The 26,523-nt window shown below is 45.6% G+C and overlaps 2 protein-coding genes across 5 annotated transcripts in view; both read left to right on the top strand.

The window, feature by feature from the left end:
• The window catches only part of LOC131185316 (uncharacterized), a 92,224-nt gene extending 89,941 nt beyond the window's left edge, over window positions 1-2,283 (top strand). The window contains exons 55-57 of the mRNA XM_058157755.1: window positions 228-350; window positions 1,457-1,598; window positions 2,149-2,283. Of these exons, the coding sequence (XP_058013738.1) occupies window positions 228-350; window positions 1,457-1,598; window positions 2,149-2,162 (279 nt within the window). The 3' untranslated portion in view covers window positions 2,163-2,283. The remainder of the gene's footprint in view (window positions 1-227; window positions 351-1,456; window positions 1,599-2,148) is intronic.
• Window positions 2,284-4,829: 2,546 nt separating this feature from the next.
• The window catches only part of MARF1 (meiosis regulator and mRNA stability factor 1), a 42,472-nt gene continuing 20,778 nt past the window's right edge, over window positions 4,830-26,523 (top strand). Inside the window, exons 1-12 of one of the 4 annotated variants that reach the window (XM_058157377.1) lie at window positions 4,830-4,938; window positions 9,447-9,644; window positions 12,765-13,454; window positions 15,082-15,256; window positions 16,279-16,505; window positions 17,323-17,440; window positions 18,385-18,557; window positions 21,066-21,500; window positions 22,629-22,795; window positions 22,879-23,037; window positions 24,347-24,536; window positions 25,334-25,512. In XM_058157377.1, the coding sequence (XP_058013360.1) occupies window positions 9,501-9,644; window positions 12,765-13,454; window positions 15,082-15,256; window positions 16,279-16,505; window positions 17,323-17,440; window positions 18,385-18,557; window positions 21,066-21,500; window positions 22,629-22,795; window positions 22,879-23,037; window positions 24,347-24,536; window positions 25,334-25,512 (2,657 nt within the window). In that variant the 5' untranslated portion in view covers window positions 4,830-4,938; window positions 9,447-9,500. Of the gene's footprint in view, window positions 4,939-6,039; window positions 6,120-9,446; window positions 9,645-12,764; window positions 13,455-15,081; window positions 15,257-16,278; window positions 16,506-17,322; window positions 17,441-18,384; window positions 18,558-21,065; window positions 21,501-22,628; window positions 22,796-22,878; window positions 23,038-24,346; window positions 24,537-25,333; window positions 25,513-26,523 lie in introns of those variants that run through there. The other 3 variants (XM_058157379.1, XM_058157380.1, XM_058157376.1) reach the window with 3 other exon arrangements.

The raw sequence follows: 26,523 nt of genomic DNA, 5'->3' as shown, positions 1-26,523 counted from the left end.
CGAAAGTAGCGACAAAGCAAATGCCAAGATTTGTTCCTCTATCAGCAATGATGGTGAAACTCATGATATGTATGAATGGCTAGTCTCCTTAGAGATGTGATATTTGCTGAATGCACACCCGTTCATTCTGAATAAATAACCTTGACCTTCAAGGCGGACATAAGCTATGCAACGCAAGCTCCCAATTGTTTATACTGACAGTGATGTGTTTGATCTTCTCCTTCAAGGTGAACGGCCGTTGCAGTGAAGTCGAGAGAGATGACAAAACTTGCGTCAGTGAGCAGAGCGCTGAAATCTGCCAGATCTTTTTCCAAGACTCCGCCTCACCTTTTAGGAACTGTTTTGGAGTTGTAAGAATATAATGCTAATGATGTCTTGCATGATGATTTAGGAATTGGATGATAAGAAAAAATAGATCATGCCATTGGCAGGGGGTTGGATTAGAAGACCTCCAAGGCAGTGGTGGGATTCAAATAATTTAACAACCGGTTCTCTGCCCTAATGACCAGCTGGGTAGGTATAGCTCAGTGGTCATATGACTGTGTGGATGTGTGGGCGTAACCAACTCAGATTGTTGGGGGCAATAAGTTGACTTTGTATATAATATACAAATGGATGAAGACTATTGTTTGACATAGTGTAAGCCGCCCTGAGTCTTCGGAGAAGGGCGGGATATAAATGCAAAACAAAAACAAAAACTCAACATCACTCACGTCGACGGGCGCTTCGCCTTAGCTGTTACAATGTAATAAGGGTTAACCGGAGAGGCAGTTTTTGTAAGCAGGGCAATAAAGATTAGGCTAGAAACACCAGAATGTTGCCTTCCTGCCTTCCTTACAGGATTAGCCTTGTAAAGAAAAAAAACAAAATAAGATTTCTTCCAACAACCAGTTCTTTGAACTGCTTAGAAAGTTAACAACCGCTTCTCCCAAATAGGTGAGAACTGGCTAAATCCCACCACTGCTCCAAGGTCCCTTCCACTCAATGATTCTATGTTGTAACCTCAGAGTAAGAGGTACATTCATAGCTATGATTATAACTGCTGCAAAAAAAGGGCAGCTATTTTTTAAAAGTTCTTTTCTGTCTTTTGCACCTTTGACTCTATTCTTTCTCTTTTTTTCTTCCTTTCTCTTTCTCTTTTTTTCTTTCTTTTGTTTCTTTCTTTCCTCCCTCCCTCCCTCCTTCCCTCCTTCCTTTCTTTCTTTCTTTCTCTTTCTTTTTCTTTTTTCTTTCTTTCCTTTCTCTCCCTCCCTCCCTCCCTCGTTTGTTTACAGAAGAGCTTTATGGATTCTTTTCGTGCTTGAAAAAAGTACTTCTACTTTTCTATCACTTTTGTTTGATCTGTGTTTTACCAGCTCATTCAAACAGATGTTCTTCACTCGAGTCAGATTAAAGGAGAATGCTATCATTTGCCCAATAAACGTCTGAACCTTTTTCTCTTCCTTTTCTTAAAAAGGTGAACCCTGAACCGTTCTATCGCTGGTGCAAAACTGACCTGTGTGAGCTACAGAGCATCAAAGCAGCCTGTAACTTAGCTGCAGCCTTCAGGCATCTCTGCAACCGGAATTTCGTCCCGATAGAGATGCCCCTTCGGTGTGGTAAGATGTCCCACCTCCCCAACACACCAACAGATAAATTAGGGATTTTAAAACTGTTTATTTAGAACTGTCATACCTCGCCACTCAAATATCTTGTCACAGTACAATCATTACAGGTTTACAACCCTTCGTTGAGCAACTGTTTGAAGTTACATTGACTCTGAAAATAGTGACTTACAATTGGTCCTCGGCACTTCCAACTGTTGTAGTATCCCCATGGCCAAATATGGGCGCTTGGCAACCCATGCATCTATTTGCAACAATTGCAGTATCATGGGCTCACACGGTCGCCATTTGCAGCTGGCTTCCAAAAATCAAAGTCAATGGGCGGAACCAGATTTGTTTAACCACCCAGGCAAAAACGGTCATAAAATCGGGCATGATTCGCTTAACAACTGCCTTGCTTAACGATGGAAATTCTGGTCCCAGTTGTGAACATAAGTTGGGGACTCTCTGTACTGTAAGCTGCCTAGAGTCACCTAAAAGTGAAATGGGCGGCCCACATGAATCAAATAAATAAATACATGATGACAATTTTATTTCATTTTAGAGGCGGCAAAGTGAGACTGAGAAGCAGCTGGTTGTTTGAAGCTATGCTTGCAGCAGAGGGAGGATCGTCCTCCTTAAATCCCCTACCAGCCCAAGCTCAACTCTAATAAGATCATAAGCTTCATCTTACAAAATTTGGTCCCATATTGGCGTAATGAAAAGACTGGAGGAGCTGTTAAGATTAGCTTTGACCATTGCAGTAGCCACCAACTGTTCCACCATCTGGATGAAGTCTTCAAACTGCTTCTCCTTGTGTTTGCCATATTAAAGAAGATGCAACTCGAAAAGTATCCGGGAAAGAGTTGCAGAATGTAAAATTAGATCTCCTTGTAGTCATCAATTTACAAGACTGTCAGAGTTTGTTGCAGCAATCACATCCAGAAAGCACACACAGGTAACTGATTCAGCAGGATTCATTAACTTCTCTTTATATTATCCATAATAACACATGAAATAAATATACAATACCAAAAGCAGATTTTCCAACGTGGCAAAACGCAGGCAGAGGAGAGAACAATTTCAGTTTCAATTCAGCAGAGCAGACTAGTTTCAGTTTCAGAGCTGAGCACAGAGCTAAGCCACGCCCAGGCTCCAAAACTGTTTCAGTGACCAATCAGCTCCCATTGGCTGATTTAGTTGTTATGCCTATACATTGGTTGACCTTATTACTAAACCCTATTCCAGTTCATGAATATTCTGACAAGTACTGAGTTTTTTTCCCCCCTGCTGCTTCTAATGACCAAATAAGGTTTCAATCAGGTTCAACCACATCTGAGATAATTCGTGTTGAATTGGAAGGGCATCGGCATCTGGAACCTCCTTTCCACTCCGTGTTCTGTACAACAGCTTCTTCTTTGGAAACTCCCCATTTTCAGTTGAAACAAAAACCCACTCTTCTGGAAAGTTTTTAACACCTCCCACACACCCACACCCACACTCCACACATACACAAAGATGCCCCGGGGGGGGGGGGAATCTCTGCGGAATCTCTGACTCGCTGTAGGACTTTAGAACCAAAAATGAAATAGTTAAATAAAAAGCAGAATTAAAATGTGAAATGGTTGCAGTCTTTTCATTGCCTATGTACTGTATGTGTTTGCCCATTTTAATATTATAATATAGGACCCTATATAGGTTGGAAACACGCAGAAGCATCCTGCAGTGGATAGACAACAATTAAAATGATGATGAAAGAAACAATATAGAATAAAAGGATAGAATTTTAATAATATAAAAAGGAAGCTGTCAGGCCTGGAAACCATATTAGACTTTAGGGTTCCAGACGCTGCCACATTTTTCCCCTGAGGGGAGGAAGGGGGGCTGAGGGGTATGGTAACATTCTTCAAGCGGTCAAGGTCGGATGGTGTTCACATCTGCAGGAAGAGTGGCAAGAAGATATTCGAATGAACTGGGAGAATGTGGGACCATGTGACCATCAAAGGGGTCAGGGGGGTGGGGCTCTTGGGGTTTGTATAACTGGGAAAAGAATCCGGAAGTTCAGTTTGGGCCGGTTTAGCTCAGGCTGGTAAGGCCTGTTATTAAGAACACAAAGCCTGCAATTACTGCAGGTTCGAGCCCGGCCCAAGGTTGACTCAGCCTTCCACCCTTTATAAGGTAGGTAAAATGAGGACCCAGATTGTTGGGGGGGCAATAAGTTGACTTTGTAAAAATATACAAATAGAATGAGACTATTGCCTTATACACTGTAAGCCGCCCTGAGTCTTCGGAGAAGGGCGGGGTATAAATGTAAACAAAAAAAAAAAAAAGTTTTGGAATTTCACTCATCGTGTGCCAGTTTCCTCATGCTAGTAAAGAACTCTGGAAAACAATGGCTTCTGAGGGTTTTTTTTATGCAGAAGAGGTTTTTCTGGAACCTTGACATAAGCCATGTTTCCTGGTATTATATTGATGTGTGTGTGTGTGTATATGTGTGTGTGTATACATATACATATACATACATGTGTGTGTGTGTGCGTGTTTTTGTAGGTTTTCATGGATATAGGTATGTAGGTCTTCGCATTTTTTGGGTCTTTTCCCGTGTAAGGTTACCTTACACGGGAAAAGACCCGAAAATGCCAAGACCTACATACATACATACATATGAAGGTCTTTGGTTATTTGGGTTTTCTCCCGCGTAAAATTGGAAGTGTCTTGGCGACGTTTCAACGAAGTCTCATTCGTCATCTTCAGGCTGGTGTTTTCAGCTTCATGCTTCTAGGAGCAATGTGTGATTGCAGCTGTTTCTTCCTTTTAACTGCTAGTGGGGGTTAACCCCCACTAACTATGCTATGCTATGCTATGCTATGCTGGCTGGGGAATTCTGGGAGTTGAAGTCCACAAGTCTTAAAAAGTTCCCAAGTTTGGAGACCCCTGGCTTAGAACCTCATCCAGGGTGGTCTTCAGAAGTCCAATCCCCCTCTCCTCCCCTACCCGTATTGGTTGGGAACGCTGGGACTCGGAGTCCCAAACCATCCAAGCGCGGAGAGGAGGAGGAGGAAGGAGTAGAAGAGACCGACCTCCCAGGACCAACGAGAGGGCAGCGGCTAGACGGGGCGATGCGGGGTGGGGGTGGGGGGAAGAGGAGAAGAGAAAGTCTTTCGCGGCGGGTTTTTTTTTTTTTACGACAGCGCTCTTCTGACGGCCGGAAGCGCCGCCTTGAGGGAGGCGGAAGCGGAAGCGCCGCCTTGAGGGAGGCGGAAGCGGAAGCGCGCGGAGGAGCGGGGGAGGGTGCAGCGGGAGCAAAACAAAGAAGAGGCGGCGGCGGCGGGCGCTGGGATGCGACGGAGGGACGGTGAGTGGCTCCCGGGCGCGCCTTCACCACCGCGCGGGGTTGCAGCAGCCGGCCGGGCCAGGGTCGGTTGTTTGGGGGGGGGGGTGAGGCCCACTGGGGCCTATGGAGGTGGGGGAGGTTCGCCCACAGAGGGGTCGCTGAGGCCCGTTTTCCCTCCTGGGCTGGGCTGGAGCCACGACCCGGGGAAGACGAGGCCGCTTGAGGAGGGAAGGCGGGCCCGAGAAGGCAGCCGGGGCTTCCTCCACGGAAGTGGTGGCGTTTGCTCCGGGGACGCCTCCGCCCCGGCCTGCCCTGCCCTGCCCTCCCCTCCCCTCCAGCCTCCTTTGCTGGCGGCTCTTCTCCGGCTGTGGCTTCAGGAGGCCTCGGGCTGGGTAAATATTGGCTCCTTAGGCGGGCCCCAAGTGTTGCTCTATGGGCGTCGCGGTCAGGGGCTCGGAAGCGTCCCTGTCTCTGCCGCCCTAAAGGTAACCTGGGGGTGGGGGGAGAGGAAGACTACTGCAAGTGTATTTATTTTTATTATTATTATTATTATTCATTAAACATGAAACTCCAGTCAACTGAACATTCAAAAAGGCATCACAAATACCACTGACTGGTGCTAATGGTTGATACGGGTTGCTGCCAGCGTCCTAGGTATCAACCAAGTATCTTCTTAGAATAATAATAATAATTATTATTATTATTATTATTATTCATTAAACATGAAACTCCAGTCAACTGAACATTCAAAAAGGCATCACAAATACCACTGACTGGTGCTAATGGTTGATACGGGTTGCTGCCAGCATCCAAGGTATCAACCAAGGTATCTTCTTAGAATTATTATTGTTATTATCTCTTGTTCGTTAAACATGAAACTCAGTCAACTGAACTTTAAAAAATGTATCACAAATAGGATTGACTGGTGCTACTGGTTGATACGGGTTGCTGCCAGTGGCCTAGGTATCAACCAAGGTATCTTCTTAAAATATATGATGTTCCGAATAATGCAGTTTTTTGCAGTTCTGCTGGTGTTATTGCAGGAAGCTGCAATTTGTTGATGTGTTTTGTAAAATTCTTCTTCTTCTTCTTCTTCTTATATACTTTATTCATGAAACTCAGTCAACTTTACATTCAAAAATGCATCACAAATACCACAGACTGGGGCTAATGGTTGATACAGGTTGCTGCCAGCGTCCAAGGTATCAACCAAGTAACTTCTTAAGATGTATGATTATTGTTGTTTGTTGTTATCTCTTTTATTAAACATGAAACTCAGTCAACTGAACATTTAAAAATGTATCCCAAATATCATTGACTGGCGCTGATGATTGATACCGATTGCTGCCAGCATCCTAGGTATCAACCATATTATTATTATCATCATCATTGTCATTAGCATTATCATTAGCATCATCATCCCTATATAAGACTTAATCTTCAGTTCGATTCACAGTCTGAGACATGGTAAAAACTTAACAGTTCCAAGTCTTAACCAAGAACCTCAGAGCTGAATATATAGGAAGTTCCGAGTCAGGTAGTTTTTTGTTGTTGTTGTTTTGTTTTTTTTGCAAAGTCAGAATATTCAGGTCTGATAAGTGCAACATTTCCATGTCTCTTGCAACCCTTTGGGGATTGCTGCAAGGTTTCCTATTACTATTGGTACAACCATTGATTTCTTCCTCCACAATAGTTCAACTTTAATTTGCAGATCATAGTATTTTGTTGTTGTTTTTTCCTAGTTGTTTCTATTCCATTTGTGTATCATCACCTGGTATTGCAATATCAATGAACCAGGTTTTTTTTACTTTTCCACAATAGTGATGTCAGGCGTGTTGTGGGTCAAATGTCTGTTTGGATTCAAGAGTCCCACAAGATGTTATTATTTACTACTATTATTATTACTAATTATTACTATTCAATTATATGCCACTCATCTCTAGGCGGCTTACAGACATCCAATGGAAATGCAGTAAAAATGTTTAAATACAATATTTATTTCAGTCGTTTAGAGAGATGGGGGGGTTACACAAGCCCAAAAATAAAATGGTTCTTGGAGTGGGGGGTAAGGGAGGAGAGCCAAGTCTCAGGTTCTTTTGGGGAGGTTAAAAAAGTGGGGGTGGGGGGCTGTCAGAGCTCAAAATAGAATAGACTAGAATTCTTTATTGGCCAAGTGTGATTGGACACACAAGGAATTTGGTGCATATGCTCTCAGTGTACATAAGGAGAATAAAATGCATTCGAGAATAAAAAGATACAACACTTAGTGATAGTCAAGGTTACTAATAAGCTATCAAATCATACTAGGAAACAAGTAAAACCATAGATTGAAAGATACAAGCAACATGGTTATAGTAATAAGTGGGAAGAGATAGATACTAGTAAGGAAGAGAAGAATAATAGTGATACAGTCTTAGTACATTATTTGACAGTGTTGTGGGAATTAGTTGTTAAGCTGAATGATGGCATTCAGGAAAAAAATTTTTTTGTGTCTAGTAGTTCTGGTGTGCAGTGCTCTATAGCGTCATTTTGAGGGTAGGAGTTGGTAGCCATTGTTTTTTTCTGCAATTCAGAGGGTTCCGGTGGGCTGATGATAGTTTGCTTGCTCCTCAGCTGCAGTGCTCCTCAGTCATACAATCTGCTAAATTACAAAACAAAACAAAACCCTAAGGAAAGTTATCTCTGAGAAAAAGTTGATGTTGTACAAGGCTCCAACCTTGTTTCTTTGCTTTGGTGTCATTTTAAAATCTGTTTTTGACAATGTCAACTTTCTGGACAGGTCCCTGCCGTTTTCTTGGCAAGGGTTTGTTTGGTTTTCTTTGGTTCTAGTGGAGGTGGTTTATCATTGCCTCCTCCTTCGGGTTGAGGGAGAATGATCAGGCCAAGCTCACTCACCTGGCTTCAGACTTAAGGTGGAACTAAAACTCAAGAGTCTCCCGGGTTTTTCCACTCGGCCAATGTCTTAACTATGACCCCAAACTGGCTTTCCTGACCTGATTGAAGTTGGAAGAATGTTGGGGTGCAATTTCTTCCTCCGTTCTCCCTGGGTAAGGCACCTGTAGATTCAGAAATGGGCGCTGGTGGCAGAATGTGGAGAAGAAGCAATACGACACCACACTTCCCCCCCCCATCAGATCACCCTGGATGTCAGCTGATTGTTTGGGCCGCACCTTTGCAGGGAAGGAAGGCACCTGAAGCAGCTTATAGTAATCATTGTAATTACAATCATTGTAAACTTGAAAAGGTCACACAGACCATTTACTTCAGCCAGCAAATGAAAAACCACCAGCATTATAAAATTGCCCCCACAATATATTGAAGGCAAATTTAAGGATGCTGTAATAAAATTTTAGAAAGCAAACTGTCGCCACAAAATGCAGCCCCCAATATGCCAAAAGCACTCCTGTTTAAGTCTACTTTCTTCTTGTTCCATCAGTCAAACAAGTTCAGAGAATCATAATCTCCCCTTCCTGTTTATTTCTCGCATGCATATGGGCACCAAACCACAAATTATGTTTTCTCTCTTTCCCAACTCATTGTTCTCCTGATAATGTTGACGTGTACATCTTTAAATTCACTAGGATTCCTGTTTCTGAAAGCAACAAGGCAGTTCTTTGTTTTCAGTGTATAATAACAACAGTGGAATTTTATTCCACCTAACACTTGTCATAAAAGCTGGCTGTCTTTTTGGCGTGTTTGTGACAAACACACACACAAATTTCTACAACAGGTCTTCAGGATTAAGTATTAGGATAATACCTAATTGACTTGAATTGTTTTAATTGCTACTTCAGGGCAATTAAGTTCAGCAATGAGTTCCTTCAGAAGGTAGCTATAATCAAGCTACTTTTAATAAGCAGTATGAAAGCATGCCCATAATGAGTTAACTCCACATTGGGACTGAGCTCGTATCCTCCATTGGGTAAGGTAGTTGCAGAACTGCAATTTTCAATGAGCATGCTCAGCTCAACCAATTTGAGGGGCTGCCACAGAGAGGAAGGGGTCAAGCTATTCTCCAAGGCACCTGAAGGCCAGACAAGGAATAACAGATGGAAACTGACCAAGGAGAGATTCAACCTAGAAATAAGGAGAAATTTTCTGACAGTGAGAGCAATCAACCCATGGAACAGAAGTTGCCTTCAGAAGTTGTGGGAGCTTCATCACTTGAGACTTTCAAGAAGAGATTAGACTGCCATTTGTCAGAAATGGTGTAGAGTCTCCTGCATGGGCGGGGTGGGTGGGTTTGTGAGGGTTGGACTAGATGACCTACAAGGTCCCTTCCAACTCTGTTAAACTAAAAATTGCAAAGGACTTTTGACTTGTAATTCGGTAACATCCGGCAGGTTGCAGGTTCTGCGCATCTGCCTGATTTTTGAAAATCAATATTTGTTTTTGTCTAGAATTATATTCCGCCTTCTTGCTCCGCAGCTCAAGAAAGTGCTATAAAAATGTGTCGGGGATGTTGAATAAGTGGGTTGTGCTGACGGCACGTGATCTGACCTTTTTGAAACACCGCACGTTTTTCGCAGTTAGAATGAAAGAAAGGAAAGAGAGGAGAATGCTGACTTCTGTTTGGACATATAATGGAAGGAAATATCGCGCAGAACGTCTGTCCTAGATCACTCGGATGGCTTCAGCGGCAAGATAACGATGCGAAGCCCTGGCTCTGGAAATTTTCTAACTGCTTTTCAACTCCTGAACAGAATTTCCCCCTTGCTGCAAGAACGGTAAAGTATGGACCTTAACGCGTATTAAGTAAGATGCTAAATTGATAACGCAAGTCGTCCCCGACTTACGACTGACCTCTTAGTGACCAGCATTAACGATGGAGCACCCAAAAAGGTTTTGAAGTTAAAGCCATTGCAGCATTCCCCCACATGAACAGCATTTGGGCGAACTCACCCTGGTCCCTCTGTCTACCTGTTCTTCCATCCGTCCCTCCCTCCCATCAGGGTCCCTGCAGACCTTCGGCCTGCTTCCCAGCCCCTCCTCTCCAGTTTTTTTTGTTTTTTGTTTTTGCATTTATATCCCGCCCTTCTCCGAAGACTCAGGTTGGCTTACACTGTGTTAGCAATAGTCTCATCCTATTTGTATATTTATATACAAAGTCAGCTTATTGCCCCCACAACAATCTGGGTCCTCATTTTACCTACCTTATAAAGGATGGAAGGCTGAGTCAACCCTGGGCCTAGTGGGACTAGAACCTGCAGTAATTGCAGGCAGCTGCTGTTACTAACAGACTGCATTAGCAGTCTGAGCCACAGAGGCCCCTCACCGATCATACAGTTTACCATCCGTAGTCCCAGAGGTGCTTTTTCAAGAGGCAACTGGACTTCCATGTCAGCCCAGTTGACTCTTGAAAAAGCACCTTTAGGACAACCATGATCTGGATTGACTGAGAATCTCCATAGACCTTGAAGGCGTTCGGAAGAAGCTTCTTGGATGAGAAGCGAAACACCTTCAAAGAAAAAACCAGAAAGTCCAGTTCATCCTCTTTTTAATGACCCCATAATCCCTTGCGGGGTGGAGCCTGGGCAACTGAATGGAGCTGAGTGTTTACTGGGCGGATGCCTTCCCTGTTGCCAGTGCAGAGTTATATTCAGCAGATATATCATTCTCAGTGTGCCCAGGGGGAGGGAGGGAGGGAGAGAGAGAGAGAGAGAGAGATGCCTGGCTCTACCTAGGATTGAACTCACAGCCTCCTGATTGTGAGGGCGAGAGCTCCACCTCTAGGCCACCGCACCAGAAAGCCCAGGTGCCTCTTGAAAAGGCACCTTTGAGACAACCATGACCTGGATGACTGAGAATCTCCATAGACATTGACCTATTGGTTGCGAAAGGAGAACAGGCTGCTGCGTTCCCTCAGCATCCTTAGGCTGTGTGGCTTTGTCCTGGAAACGGGCACCACTTTTGGAGTGACTGCAGTGAATCGTGGCCACTTCGAAAATGACGCCTGCTTCCGGAACAGCATCCTGCATAATTTGTTGTCTATACAGTAGTGGTCAAAATTGTGGAAACCTTTTGGGAAAAGTGTATTTTTGAGGTTGGATGGCTAATAACACCACTATTTCACTGCTGGAATGGCCTGGGAATAGCCCAGACCTTAACCCAATTGAAAATCGATGGAGCCGACTAAAGAAACTTGTTAGTCAGAAGCGACCCAGCAATAAAACCCAGTTAATAGAAGCCATCCTTCAATCTTGGTTTCACATTAGAACAGCTGCAGAACTAAAAGACTCGGTTCACTCCATGGGAAGAGGTTGTAAGGCCCTAATTCATGCTAAAGGTTCCCCAACTAAGGATTAACTGACATGGGGATCATTTTTGTATAGCTCATTTTTTCTACGGTGATAATTTTTGTATATCTCATTTTTTTCTACGTGTTTCACTTTTCTTCCTTATACTTTTAACTGCCATTCTAATAGGAAAACCTTCCTAAACGTTATTGCATTACATTCTTGATTAAATTATCTTCCCATTGATATATAATTTTATGGTACTACTACCCCCCCCCCAAAAAAGAGGTGTTATTAGCCACTTTTAGAAAATACACTTTTCCCAAAAGGTTTTCACAATTCTGGCCACTACTGTAGATGTTGGTTGCGCCGCTCTTCGCTTGCCTGCTGTTCCGCTTCAGCAAAAGCCTTAAATCCAAAGGTGCTTCAAAACGTTAAAGGAATTGTTTTATAATATAAGCTTTTTGTGGGCCAGAGCAAAATTCCCAAATGGCTCCTTCCGTCTTTAGGGTCCCAGAGCCCTTCAGACTTGGAATAGTCCTTGACTTAGGACTAATTGAGCCTGGAATTACAATCATCAATCGTGCTTGTTGTTAAGCAGGTCATCACCTGATCAGCCTTGATTGCATGATATTTTGGGGGGAGGTGAAACAAACCACCATTGTGGTTAAAGTGAATTCACGGTTGTTGAACAAACCCATTGTCTACAGTGGGTGTGTTTTGGCAGAAACTGGAAGTAAACACTGGTTTCTGGCAAAAAAAACCCCAACCAAAAACCCATCCAATAAATCAGGGGTCTCCAACCTTGGCAACTTTAAGCCTGGTGGACTTCAACTCCCAGAATTCCCCAGCCAGCTTTGCCAGGCTTAAAGTTGCCAAGGTTGGAGACCCCTGCAATAAATCCGGGTCACGTGACTGGGATGCAGCAAACAGCCATAGCCAAGTGCCCAAAATATGATCACGTGACTACAGGACTATGAATCCAGGTCATAGGTACCTTTTTTGGGCGGAATAACTTCAAACGGTTGCTAATCAGTTGGTCATAAGTCGAGGACTACCTGCACTTCTAGTGAGCTTGGAGTTTACCAGGCTGAAATCCTTGTTGGCAAATCTTCAGGGACCTAATCTGGCCTCCATTTGTCACTCCTCCCTCTCCCTCTCTCTCCCTCCCTCCCTCTTCTCTCTCTTTCTCCCTCTTCTCTCTCCCTCTCTCTCTCCCTCTCTCTCTTTCTCCCTCCCTCCCTCTTCTCTCTCCCTCTTCCTCTCTCTCCCTCTTCTCTCCTCCCTCCTCTCTCTCCCTCCTTCTCTCTCCCTCTCCTTCTCTCTCCCTCCCTCCCTTCCTCTTCTCTCTCTCCCTCTCTCTCTCCCTCCCTCTTCTCTTTCTCCCTCTTCCTCTCTCTCCATCTTCTCTCTCTCCCTCTCTCACTCTCCCTCTCCCTTTCTCTCTCCCTCCCTCCCTCTTCTCCCTCTTCCTCTTTCTCCCTCTTCCTCTCTCTCCATCTTCCCTCCCTCTCTCTCCCTCCCTCTCTCTCTCCCTCTCTCTCTCTCCCTCCCTCTTCTCTTTCTCCCTCTTCCTCTCTCTCCCTCTTCTCTTCCTCTCTCTCTCCTCAGAACAAGTCCATGGAGAGCAAGAAAGCTCCTGTAGAGTTGAAGGAAGCCCCCCCGGCTCACCACCCTCCTCTGCAGCCCTTTGCGGCCGTGCCCCTCCCCGATGTCCACTCTCTCCAGCCAAAGCAAATCCAACTCCCGCCCAACCCTCAAGTAAGCTGCTGTTCTCATGGCTCTGATTCCTCCCCTCGGGTCCCTCAGTTGCACTTTGGTGGCGGCGGCGGCAACATCGGTGGTGGCGGTGGTGGCGGCAGCAGCGGCAGCTTGATTCACCCCGGGACGGTCTTAAACGCTCCCGGCACTGGGACAATCACCTGGCAGATAGGGTCAGAGTTGGCTTGTCCGTCGTCGTCGTCATCTTCACTCAAGAACGGCCCGGCGAGAAGCAACATGGCCGGCGTCTGCCGGGAAAACCCTGTCCCTTCGTGCCCTCACTTTTCCTGCTGCGGGAAACTCCACTTCCAAGCCTGTCACGGTAACCTGCACAAACTTCATCCCTTTCCCCCACATCCGGGCTGCACAACTTCGGGCTATTTTTCCTGTTCTGAATTCAGTGGGGCGGCGGGACTGACAGAGGAACACCTGGCCCAGCCGGAGCGCATGTCTTGCGGTTGCACCAACTCGCTGCACCTAAAGGTTTCACCTCCCCTTTGCTTGAAGGGCTCTCGCCACTGCACGGAGTGTCTGAGCAAGGTTTGTACTCCCCTGTTTAATCCTGCGTTGCAATATCGGGAAGGTTGGATCGGTTTCTGTGCCAGCCCTCGGGAGCTTTTGGTCTGTGACAATTCGCCACGACCAACTGGCCACAGAACAACTCACTGCGGGACAAGAGTTACACTGACATCAAGGAAAGAGACGTGGTGGTGCAGTGGCTAAGACGCTGAGCTTGTCAATCGACAGGTCGGCAGTTCAGCGGTTTGAATCCCGAGTGCCGCGTAATGGGGTGAGCTCCCGTTACTTGTCCCGGCTTCTGCCACCTAGCAGTTCGAAAGCACATAAAAAATGCAAGTAGAAAAATAGGGACCACCTTTGGTGGGAAGGTAACAGCGTTCTGTGCGCCTTTGGCGTTGAGTCATGCTGGCCACATGACCACGGAGACGTCTTCGGACAGCGCTGGCTCTTCGGCTTTGAAACGGAGATGAGCACCGCCTCCTAGAGTCGGGAACGACTAGCACAATATGTGCGAGGGGAACCTTTACCTTTACCTTTTAACATCAAGGAAACGGTGGGACAGAATCCTTAAAGAAAAGATACAAATGGAGACATAGAATGAAATGGGAGTGGCAAAAATTAAAATACTTTATTTGTTTTAAATAATTACTGTCTTTTTCACACTATAAGACGCACCTGACCATAAGACACACTCACATTTTCGGCCTCCATGCGCTCTTTTTTTCGGAGGCCAAAAACGGGACGCACAGAGGTCGAAGGGTAGTGGCTGAAAAGTGGGCAGGTCTCCGGCAATATTCGCTCCATAAGACGCACAGACATTTCCAGCCACTTTTGGGAGGCAAACAAAGTGTGTCTTATGGAGCAAAAAATACGGTAAATAGAATTGTTAAATCATCCCGCAGTGAGTTGTCCCATTCCGTGTAAGGAGCGCCCGGTCTGAGCACATCCAGATATATGGACATTTCTAAATGGCTGCCACGGATAGGGGGTGACAGGTACTGTATTTCCCCGAAAATAAGACCCTGTCTTATATTTTTTTTTGGAACCCTGAAATAAGCACTTGGCCTTATTGTCATGCGCTCAAAATTGGGCTTATTATCAGGGCATGTCTTATTTTGGGGGGGGGGAACAGGGTAGTCCTTGACTTACGACCACAATGGAGCACAAAGTTTCTGTTGACAGTTGCCAGATGAGTTTTGCCACAGTTGTTAACTGTTGTCAACGCAGTTGTTAAGTTAGCAACATGGTTGCAAAGTGAATCTGGCTTTCCCCATTGACTTTGCTTGTCAGGTCGCAAAAGGGGGTGGGGGGGGAAATCACATGACCCCCCCCCAGGGCACTGCGACCGTCATCACGACATCTGTCTTGAGTTTTGATCACGTGACCTATGGGTACGCGGCAACGATCACAAGTATGAAAAAACTGCCGTAGGTCACTTTTTTTTTTCCAAGCTCCGTTGTGACTTCGGTCACTAAACGGGATGTTTGTAAGTCAAGGAGATCCTTTATGTGTCAAAAAAATAGCCATTCACCAATAGGCAAATGGGGAATATCTCTGTGGGAGCTGAAGTAAATAGAAGGGCCTGGTCGAGGTTGGTTTCTATGCCGTATGCTGTGCGCTAAGACAATACTGTGTTTTTCCTCCGCAGTCATCCCAAGAAAGTTTAGTAGAAGCAGCTAAAATGTGGCCGGATATTCCTCCTCCAAACGCCCAGGTGGCGTCCCTCCCTCTCCCGGTGTGTAACGGCTGTGGAACCAAAGGAACAAGGAAAGAGAAGAGCCTCCTCTTGGCCAGTAGCTTTGGCCAGCTGACCCCCAAACATGGTAAGTATCCTTTGACTCGGTCTTTTTTTATATCTATAGAATAGAATAGAATTCTTTATTGGCCAAATGTGATTGGACACACAAGGAATTTGTCTTTGGTGCATATGGTCTCAGTGTACATAAGGAGAATGAGATGCCTTCATCAAGAATAAAAAAATACAACACTTAGGTTACTAATAAGCTATCAAATTGTACTAGGAAACAAAAACAATAGAATCGAAAGATACAAGCAACAAGGTTATAATCATATGTGGGAAGAGATGGATACTAGTAAGGAAGAGAAGAATAATAGTAATACAATCTTAGTAAATTATTTGACGGTGTTGTGGGAATTAATTGTTAAGCAGAGGGATGGCATCGGGGCAAAAACTGTCCTTGTGCCTAGTTGTTCTGGTGTGCAGTGCTCTATAGCATCATTTTGAGGGTAGGAGTTGAAACAGTTTATGTCCAGGATGTGAGGGGTCTGTAGATATTTTCACAGCCCTCTTTTTGACTCGTGCTGTATACAGGTCCTCAATGGAAGGCAGGTTGGTAGCCATTGTTTTTTCTGCAGTTCTAATTTAATTTAAATTACCGTAGCTTTAACTTTCCAGTTAATCCAGTGTTTCTCAATCTGGGCAACTTTTAAGATGGATGGAATTCAATTCCCAGAATTCCTCAGCCAGCTTGGGGAATTCTGGGACTTGAAGTCCCATCCACCTTAAATGTCCATGGAGATTCTCAGTCATCCAGGTCATGGTTGTGCCAAAGGTGCTTCTTCTTTTTTTTTTTTAAGAGGCAACTGGACTTCCTTGTTTTTTTCTTCGAAGTCGTTTCGCTTCTCATCCAAGCAGCTTCTTCAGCTCTGACTGGATCCTCCTATTTTCCACCATCCAGTCAGAGGTGAAGAAGCTTCTTGGATGAGAAGCGAAACGTCTTCGAAGAAAAAACAAGAAAGTCCACCTTAAAGGTTGGGAAATCGAGTTAATCGGGGAAGTGCGATTATTGAAGGCGTTGGATCTTTCTCCTCCTGAACAACACAGGCTCTCCAGAAATTGCCATCTCGAACCAGTTACTGGAAAACCTGCCTCCCATTGGGGTCTTCTGGGATATCGAGAACTGTTCGGTGCCGTCGGGTCGTTCTGCCGTGACGGTGGTCCAGCGCATCCGGGAAAAGTTTTTTAAAGGCCACCGAGAAGCCGAGTTCATTTGCGTGTGTGACATTAGCAAGGAAAACAAGGAAGTTATTGAAGAGTTGAACAATTGCCAGGTGAGCGCTCAGAAGGTTCAGGGGAAATCCGTCAACTCTGGACCTGCTGCGTTTACCGTAGTTTTTCCATTTATAAGGCACCCCCATGTATACACGTGTTTCATGTAGAGTAAGTAAGCCCACTACAAGCCATCACTGTGCAGAAGCCATCTTATTAGAGAGTGAGTAATACAAGAAGGGACGCGGTGGCTTAGTGGCGAAGACGCTGAGCTTGTTGATCGAAAGGTCGGCAGTTCAGCGGTTCGAATCCCTAGTGCTGTGTCACGGGGTGAGCTCCCATTACTTGTCCCAGCTTCTGCCAACCTAGCAATTCAAAAGCACGTAAAAAATGCAAGTTGAAAAATAGGGACCACCTCTGGTGGGAAGGGAACACGTTCCATGCGCCTTTGGTGTTGAGTCATGCCGGCCACATGACCACGGAGACGTCTTCGGACAGCGCTGGCTCTTTGGCTTTGAAACGGAGATGAGCAGCGCCCCATAAAGTCGGGAACAACTAGCACATATGTGCGAGGGGAACCTTTATCTTTACCTAAAAAAAGAAGAAGAAATGCATCACAGGAACAATAGAGATGAAACCTAGAGTGGCAATGTGATACAGGAAGCAACTGCAATAGAGAGGAATGATAGAGCTGCATATAAGGTAGAGGCTTGTCAGGCAGAGCTGGGGGGGGACACGCCTTCTCCTCTCAACCTCGTGTATAAGACACCCCTCCATTTTCAAGTAAATATTTTTAAGAGAAAGTAGTGTCTTATACACGGAAAAATATGGTAGTCTTCTCTTGAAAAGTAATTTTCCTTTCTCCTTCCCCCCTTTTAGGTAACTGTCGCGCACATTAATGCCACAGCCAAGAATGCTGCCGATGACAAACTCCGGCAAAGCCTTAGGAGATTTGCAGATACCCATGCTGCACCAGCCACCGTAGTGCTTGTCTCAAGTAGGTATCAACGGTGCTTCGTTCAGGGGTCATTTTGATCCGTGCTCAAATTCGAAATGCGTCATCCGTAAGAGACTGGGAATTCTAGTCCCACCTTAAACAGGAAAGCTGCCCGGGTGCCTTTGGACCAATCGCTAGGAGCCAGAGTTCTACTCTTGTCTTAGATTTGAAAGCCCGCGGAGATAGGCGGAGTCTGTAAACCGCTTAGAGAGGGCTGTAAAGCATTGTGAAGCGGTATATAAGTCTTAAGTGCTATTGCTATATACCTGTGATGGCCAACCTATGGCACGCGTGCCACTTTGCACGAGAAGCCATGTCGCCTGGTACGCACGGCCTTGCCGGGTTTGTCTTCCGGGTTTCTGGCACGCATGCGCACATGACGATCAGTTATGCGCGTGTAACTGCCGAAAACCAATGTGCGCATGCACGCTGGCCAGCTGATTGTCATGCGCACATGTGCTCCAGAACCCAGAAGTTAGCTTTTCTGGAGTCTGATCCCTTTGCGTGCGCGGCAGTGCCAAAAATCAGCCTGACCATGCACGCCAGCCAGCTGATTGTCGGGCGTGCATGTGTGCTAGAACCCGGAAATTCAGCTTTTCCGGAGGGCGGCCCCGACGAACATGTGTGTGCGCGATGTTTCCACACAAACAAAAAAAAGGTTTGCCCTCACTGCTATATGCTCCACTCAATCTTGAAAAATAACTAACCAGGTGATTTTTGTTTTTTCCTTTTCTCCTATCACTTTTGAAATGATCCTGACTTTAAAAAATTGCTTTTCTGTAATGAATTTTGGTGGTTTTGTTTGAAGTAAGCAGTACAGCAGGTAGCAAGGAGAGTTTTAAGTTTGAGCGCCGTGTTTTGTGATCCAAAGTTTCCCTGCAGATGCTTACCGAAAAACCCACTGCTCCGCCTCCCAAAGTCACTGACTTTTCTTCCTTTGTCAGCTGATGTCAACTTTGCACTGGAACTCAGCGACCTGAGGCACCGCCACGGCTTCCACATCATCCTGGTTCATAAAAACCAAGCTTCCGAAGCACTCTTGCACCACGCCCACGAGCTCATCCGATTTGAAGAATTTATTTCAGATTTGCCCCCAAGATTACCCTTGAAGAAAACAGTAAGTGACTGGTTACTGGTGAGGCTCTGAAACGTCACGAGGGGTGGAACCGGCATTCTCATTTTAATTCCGTCGCACAGATGATCCCTCCTGTTTCAACTCTTGATTTCACTTGTCAGTGTGGAAATAAACTCGGGAAGACGAGTAAACAAGTACAGGTGTTCCTCGCTTTATGACCACAATTGAACCCCAGATTTCTGTTGCTAAGCAAAACAAGCATTAAGTGTGTTTTGCCCCTTTTTACGACCCCTTTTTACCACGGTTGTTAAGTCAGTCCTTCAGTTGTTCAGTTAGTAACGTGGTTGTTAAGTGAACCTGGCTTCCCTACTGATTTCGCTTGTCAGAAGGTCACAAAAGGGGATCACCTGATCCCGGGACCATCATAAATACCTGCCGGTTGTCCCAGTTGTTTTTTTTTTTAATTTATTTGCATTTATATCCCGCCCTTCTCCGAAGACTCAGGGCGGCTTACACTATGTTAGCAATAGTCTTCATCCTATTTGTATATTTATATACAAAGTCAACTTATTGTCGTGTCTCCCTCCTCCTCTGACGGCCGGGTCTGGGAAGTCCGTATCAAGCATGGCCACGAAGCCTCTGCAGCTTTGCCAAATTCCTGTCAGAGTTCTCAGGGCAGGCAGGAATCCAAGGTGTGACTTCAGCAACCAGATTAGACTTTGCCTGATTCAAGGAATGCCAAAAAGCAGATCCTTTATATAGGCCATGGGGTGTGGCTCCATGACTCAGCACTTATCCAGGCCTGCCCCTCCCTTCCTTCTGACGCCACCGCCTATCAATTCTTCTGAAGCGAGGGTCACTCCAGTCGGCAGCTGTTGGTAATTGACCTCCCTCAGGCTCACATGCTGTGGGGGAGGGGGAGGGGTCTAGTTGCTCCGTTTGCCTGGGCATGGAGCCAGGGCTGGGGCCGGGAGGTGCTTCCTCCTCCTCAGCCTGTCTGGGCATGGAGCCAGGGCTGGGGCCGGGAGGTGCTTCCTCCTCCTCAGCCTGTCTGGGCATGGAGCCAGGGCTGGGGCCGGGAGGCATACTAGGACATTCCTCAGCGTTCGGAAGCAGATAAGAAGGCCCCGGCTGCGGTGAGAGTGGGCAAGACACAACACTTATTGCCCCCAACAATCTGGGTCCTCATTTTACCTACCTTATAAAGGATGGAAGGCTGAGTCAACCTTGGGCCTGGTGGGACTAGAACCTGCAGTAATTGCAAGCAGCTGCTGTTAATAACAGACTGTCTTACCAGTCTGACCCACAGAGGCCCAGAGGTTTTGACCATGTGACATTCAGGATGCTGCAACATCACATATATATGAAAAACAACCCTAAGTCACTTTTTCAGTGCCTTTGGAACTTCCAAAGTTCACTAAACAAATGGTTGTAAGTTGAGGACTACCTGTAGGATTTATTGTTAAAGAGTAACTCAGCTCCTCCACAATTAAGATATAGTTTAAAACACTTCCCCCCCCCCCACTTAGTATGAAGCACATTCTGACTGCCAGCATTCCTCTAAAACCTAAATCTTTTATGCCCACAGGGCAGCGTTTCTCAACCTTGGCAACTGAGATGTGTGGACTTCAACTCCCAGAACTCTCCAATCAGCTTGGGGAATTATGGAAGTTGAAGTTCTCCTATCTGTAGACACCAGGGTTGGAGAAATCTGGGTTTTTTTTTTATTGATTTATTCCATTTCTATAAAGGTAAAGGTTCCCTTCGCACATATGTGCTAGTCATTCCCAACTCTAGGGGGCAGTGCTCATCTCCGTTTCTAAGCCGAAGAGCCAGCGCTCTCCAAAGATGTCTCTGTGGTCATGTGGTCGGCATGACTCAATGCCAAAGGCGCATGGAACGCTGTTACCTTCCCACCAAAGGTGGTCCCTATTTTTTCTACTTGCATTTTTTATGTGTTTTCCAACACCGGGCCCTAATAGCTCAGGCTGTTAGAAGCCTGTTATTAGAACACAGCAGCCTGCAATTACTGCAGGTTCAAGCCCGGCCCGAGGTTGACTCAGCCTTCCATCCTTTATAAGGTAGGTAAAATGAGGACCCAGATTGTTGGGGGGGCAATAAATTGACTTTGTAAAATATACAAATAGAATGAGACTATTGCCTTATACACTGTAAGCCGCCCTGAGTCTTCGGAGAAGGGTGGGATATAAATGTAAATAAATAAAAAAAACTGCTAGGTTGGCAGAAGCTGGGACAAGTAATGGGAGCTCACTAGGGATTCGAACCGCTGAACTGCCGACCTTTTGATTGACAAGCTCAGCGTCTACAGTTTTGATTAATTCAAGCTATATTTTATGGAACAGGCCTCTCTGGGTTTAACCCAAAGAGTCTTTGGTCTCTGTGAGTTTACTGAAGATTCTTTTATTTTAAATTGTCAAAGCGTTTAGCTACGTTGCTTTTGCCCTGGCCTCTTGAGAAGCACATGCAAGCCTTTATTATTATTATTATTATTATTATTATTATTATTATTATTATTATTCTCTGAAACAGGTGTGTCACACTCTATTATATGTTTACAACCTGCCCACCAACCGAGATAGCAAAAGCGTCTGCCTGAGGCTTCGGCGTCTGTCGGACAATTGCGGCGGGAAAGTCTTGACCGTCTCTGGCAGCGGCGCGATCCTCCGCTTCCTCAGTCAGGACAGCGCCGAGCGAGCCCAGAAGCGGATGGAGAACGAAGATGTCTTCGGCAACAGGATAACCGTGTCTTTCACCCCCAAAAACCGCGAGCTGGCAGAAACCAAGAACGCAGGCTCTTCCGTGGCAGACAAGGCCAAGTCTCCCAAGAAAGTCAACCGAAACGCGAAGCTGTGTCTCATGAGCAGAATGGCCAACGATCCGTCTTCCACCGCCAAAGCTGCGGCCTCAAAAGGCCCTCAGGGACACGGGTCCGTTCCCAAAAACACCACCGTTAAAAGCTTACAGGTAGGGTGCTTTCCGGCGTATGCCTCTTTTGAAAAAAAATATTAAGCAGGGGTCTCCAACCTTGGTCCCTTTAAGACTTGTGGACTTCAACTCCCAGAGTCCCTCAGCCAGCAAAGCTGGCTGAGGAACTCTGGGAGTTGAAGTCCACAGGTCTTAAAGGGACCAAGGTTGGAGACCCCTGATCAAAACCATTCCGGTCTTTTCTAATCTGATTGACTTTTGCAAGGGGTTTTCATTGTTTTTAAGGTGTGCTCCGGACACAAACGAGCAAGACATTTGCTTAGAGATGCCTTGTGCCTTTTGAATCCCCTGGCCGATTGACAGTTAGCTCTTTTCACGACCACAATTGAGTCCCAAATTTCCATGACTAAGCGAGACGGTTGTTAAGTGAATTTTGCCCCGTTTTGCAACCTTTCTTGCCCCGGACGTTAAGTGAATCGCTGCAGTTCTTAAGTTGGTAACACGGTTGTTCAGCGAATCTGGCTTCCCCATGGACTTCAGTGGTCGGAAGGTCGCAGCGGGTGATGACATAACCCTGGGACACTGCAACTGTCATAAATACATGCCAGTTGCCAAGTGTCCAAATTTTGATCACGTGATCATGGAAATGCTGCTAAGGTTGTACGTGTCAAAAATGATCATGTGTCACTTTTTCCAGAGTTGTTGCAAGTTTGAAGAGTGACTAAGTGAACTCTTGTAAGTTGAGGTTTACCTGTAGCTCTTTCTCCCTTCTCCTTCCTTCCTTCCTTCCTTCCTTCCTTCCTTCCTTCCTTCCTTCTTTCTTTCTTTCCGTTCTTCCTTCCTTCCTTTGTTTCTCTTTCTTCTTTCTTTCTTTTTCTTTCTTCTTTATTTCCTTCTCTTTTTTCCTTCCCTCCCTCCTTCTTTCTTTCTTTTTCTTTCTTCCTTCCCTCCCTCCCTCCCTCCCTTCTTTCTTTCTTTCCTTCCTTCTTTTCTTTCTCTTTCTTTCGTCTTTCTTTTTCTTTTTTCTTTCTTTTCTTCCTTCCTTCCCTCCTTCCTTCTTTCTTCCTTCCTTCCTTTCTTCTCTTTCTTTCTTTTTCTTTCTTCTTTCTTTTCTTCCTTCCTTCCCTCCTTCTTTCTTTCTTTCTTTTTCTTTCTTTCTTTTCCAAGGAATTGTGCCGCCTTGAATCCAAAACGGGAAGAAGTTCTGAACACCGCCAGGACCAGCTAAAAGAAGGCGTTCCTTCATCGCACAGCAGTTCTACCACAGCAAGTTCCGTATCCACCCAGGCCACCAAGAAGGCAGGAGCGGGAGAACCTGCTCATAATAAAAACAAGTACGTTGAGAACCTACAAGGCAGATTTTTGTGGAAGGCTCTGTCAGTGTGACGCCTTAATCACGGCTTTCTTCATCGCCCAGGAAAGAGACGATGGCAGCCAGAAGCATGAACAGTTCCCCGGTGGACAAGAAGGAGAAGGAGAACGCCTTCCAAGTCAGCTTCCCTTCAGCTTTCAGCCTGCTGGCGGCCTCCAGACAGCACAGTCCCATTCTGATCTCTCAGAGTTGTTGGTCATCAAGGTAAACCATCATTGCACCATGAGGCCGTGCGCTGTTATTGTTGTTTTTAGAGAGGAAAAGCCACGTTTGGCTTTCATTCAGTGTGCGCTGGACAAAACTGTGTTGCCAGAAAATATTGATGGGAGTTAGCAGAGATAGCTAAATTGACTGCTTTGATGAAAGAACAAAAAAAAACAACCACGGCAAACACCCTGATGGCTCCTGGATTGGAGCTGAAAGGCGAAAGCGAAGCAGTATGCTCCGTCCCATATTGGGGCAGACCAGGTGCTTCAACAGAAAAACATTTAATCTCCCCCTGGGCTCACCTGATAAAGGGAGAAGAACTTGTGGCTCAGAGGTTAATTACAACTTCCTAATATGCAGGCAGCCGAATGTGAGTAAGGGTATAGCTGGCTGATGCGAGCTAAATAGATCTATACTAGTCTCCCTTTATTTCTTTATCAGCAAATATAAATTTTATACACACACACACACATATAGAATAGAATAGAATTTTTATTGGCCAAGTGTGATTGGACAGACAAGGAATTTTTCTTGGTGCATATGCTCTCAGTGTACATAAAAGAAAAGATACGTTCATCAAGGTACAACATGTACAACACCAATGATGGTCATAGGGTACAATTTAACACTTAATGATACAACACTTAATGGTAAGCATAGGGTGCAAATAAGCAATCAGGAACAATCAATATCAATATAAATCATAAGGATTGCCAGCAGCAAAGTTACAGTCATACAGTCATAAGTGGAAAGAGATTGGTAATGGGAGCGATGAGATTATTAATAGTAGTGCAGATTTAGTGAATAGTTTGACAGTGTTGAGGAAATTATTTGTTTAGCAGAGTGATGGCCTTCGGGGGAAAACTGTTCTTGTGTCTGGTTCTGCTGTGTAGTGCTCTACACCGTCGTTCTGAGGGTAGGAGTTGAAATAGTTTATGTCCAGGATGCGAGGGGTCTATAAATATTTTCACAGCCCTCTTTTTGACTCGTGCAGTATACAGGCCCTCAGTGGAAGGCAGGTTGGTAGCCATTGTTTTTTTCTGCAGTTCTAATGATCCTCTGAAGTCTGTGTCTGTCTTGTTGGGTTGCAGAACCAAACCAGACAGTTAGAGAGGTGCAGATGACAGACTCAATAATTCCTCTGTAGAACTGGATCAGCAGCTCCTTGAGCTCAGTTTGAGCTTACTGAGTTGGCGCAGAAAGAACATTCTTTGTATTTTTTTGATGACGTTTTTGATGATGTTTTTGAATAAATATATATAATGAATGATTCCAGATTCTCTTTCTTTCCTTCTCTCGGCCTCAGGAGTGTGTCTCCAAGCGTTTCGAACAGGTCTTCACCCCTCACTTTGAACGTCACAAATTCTTCCAGCCATACAGACTGCCCAGATCCATTTGCAAATGGAGCAGACATTCAGATTAGCAATCTGGATTACCGACTTACCCGAAAAGAGCTGCAACAAACTTTGCAGGATACCTTCACTAAGCACGGCAAGGTAAATAATCCCATCCGTCATCAAGGCCACTGTAATTGTCTAAATGCCTTTTAAATCAGGTTTCTCCAACCTTAGCAACTTTAAGACTTGTGGATTTCAACTCCCAGAATTCCTCAGCCAGCAAAGCTGGGAGTTGAAGTCCACAAGTCTTAAAGTTGTCAAGGTTGGAGACCCCTGTTTTAAATTGTTTCAGTTGCTTTAGCGCTTTAGAATCATAAACCCAAACATGTCTATTTTAGTAGTTCCGTAATTACGTCAGTACAAATTGCTGTGAATCCATTTTGAAGATCGTACTAGCTTCCAGTTTTGCTTTCTTTCAGCACTAGCAATCGCACTTATATACTGCTTCACAGTCCTTTACAGCCCTCTCTAAGTGGTTTATAGAGTCAGTCTGTTGCCCCCAATAATCTGGCTCCTCATTTTAGCAACCTCGGAAGGATGGAAGGCTGAGTCAACCTTGAGCCAGTCAGGATCGAACTGCTGGCAGTCGGCAGAGTTCTAACCTTGGTGAAGGGAGGGAGGAAGGAAGGAAGGAAAGGAAGGAAGGAAGGAAGGAAGGAAGGAAGGAAGGAAGGAAGGGGAAAAAGCAATAGCAACAGAAATAGTGCTTAGATTTATATACCACTTCACAATTCTTTACAGCCCATTCTAAGCAGTTTACAGAGTCAGTCTATTTTCCCCCAGCAATTTTGGGTCCTCATTTTACCCACCTCGGAAGGATGGAAGGCTGACTCCAACCTTTCGTCAACCTTTTGATAGGACTTTTGTCTTTCTCTCTCTCTCTTTTTTTTAACCAGGTAAAGAATGTAGAACTTAGTCCTCACACCGACTATCAGCTGAAGGCCGTTGTTCAGATGGAGAACCTTCAAGAGGCCATCACCGCTGTCAACAGCTTGCACAGATACAAAATCGGTAACAAGAGGATCCAGGTCTCTTTAGCCACTGGGGCTGCCAGCAAATGCCTGGCACTGATGAGGTAAAACGAGAGCAGCTGTAATACGTCGTGTAGCACTTTTATCTCTCTGAACTGAAAACATTCTGTGGATTAGAGCAGGGATCCGTCCTCGAAGTAGAATCTTTACTACTTGTCAGCCTAGTTCAGTGATGGCAAACATTTTTGGCCCAAACCGGAGCGCACGCCACAGCCCCGGAAATTCGAAAACCGGCTAGTCTTTCAGTTTCCGGCCCACACATGCACGCTGGCCAGCTGGTCTTCACGTGTGCTGGAGCCCCGTAAACCGGAACACCAGCCATCCGGTGCGCATGCACACGCCGTCAACCTGGTTGTCTGGATTCTTGCATGCGCACCAGCCAGCTGGTCTTCACACGTGCCAGAGCACCGGAAACCCAAAGACCAGGTAGCCAGCTGGTCTTTGGGTTTCCAGGGCTCCGGCCCGCGCAAAGGTCAGCTGGCGCGCCGGAAACCAAAAGAGCAGCTGGCGACGGCGCGCGTGCCCACAGAGAGGGCTCTGTGTGCCACCTCTGGCACGTGTGCTGTAGGTTCGCCTTCATGGGCCTAATGTCAGCTTTGGAAGCCATACTAGGCCAAAGGCTTCCATGCGCTGCCACAATTCTCCTCTGTGGGAAAGGAGGGGAGGAGGGTGGTACTACAAGGGATGATTAGACAAAACAACATTCTTCCTGCTGGTCAAGGTCAGGCTGGGTTCGCATCTGGAGAAGGAGTGGTTGGAGTGATGTTTCGACATGGGACGGTTGAGGATTGGAGCATGTGACCGGCAGAGGGGTCATGAGGGTGGAGATTTTGGGGTTTGTATTACTGAGGGAGGAACCGGAATCCCCAGTTTCGGTTTTCATCCACCTGTGCAGGATTACCTATGCTAGTAAAAGAACTTTGAAAGATGTTGGCTTCGGAGTCTTTTCTGCAGGAGGGTTTTTCTGGAACGCTGACACAAGAACAGCCTCACACTTCTGCCAAGAAAAAAAGAATAACAGTGCTCTTCCTTAATGTGCTCTTGTCTTTTTTACA

This window comes from Ahaetulla prasina, chromosome 14 (genome assembly GCF_028640845.1).
Source record: "Ahaetulla prasina isolate Xishuangbanna chromosome 14, ASM2864084v1, whole genome shotgun sequence".
NCBI lineage: Eukaryota > Metazoa > Chordata > Lepidosauria > Squamata > Colubridae > Ahaetulla > Ahaetulla prasina.
This window is presented reverse-complemented; position numbering and strand designations above follow the sequence as displayed.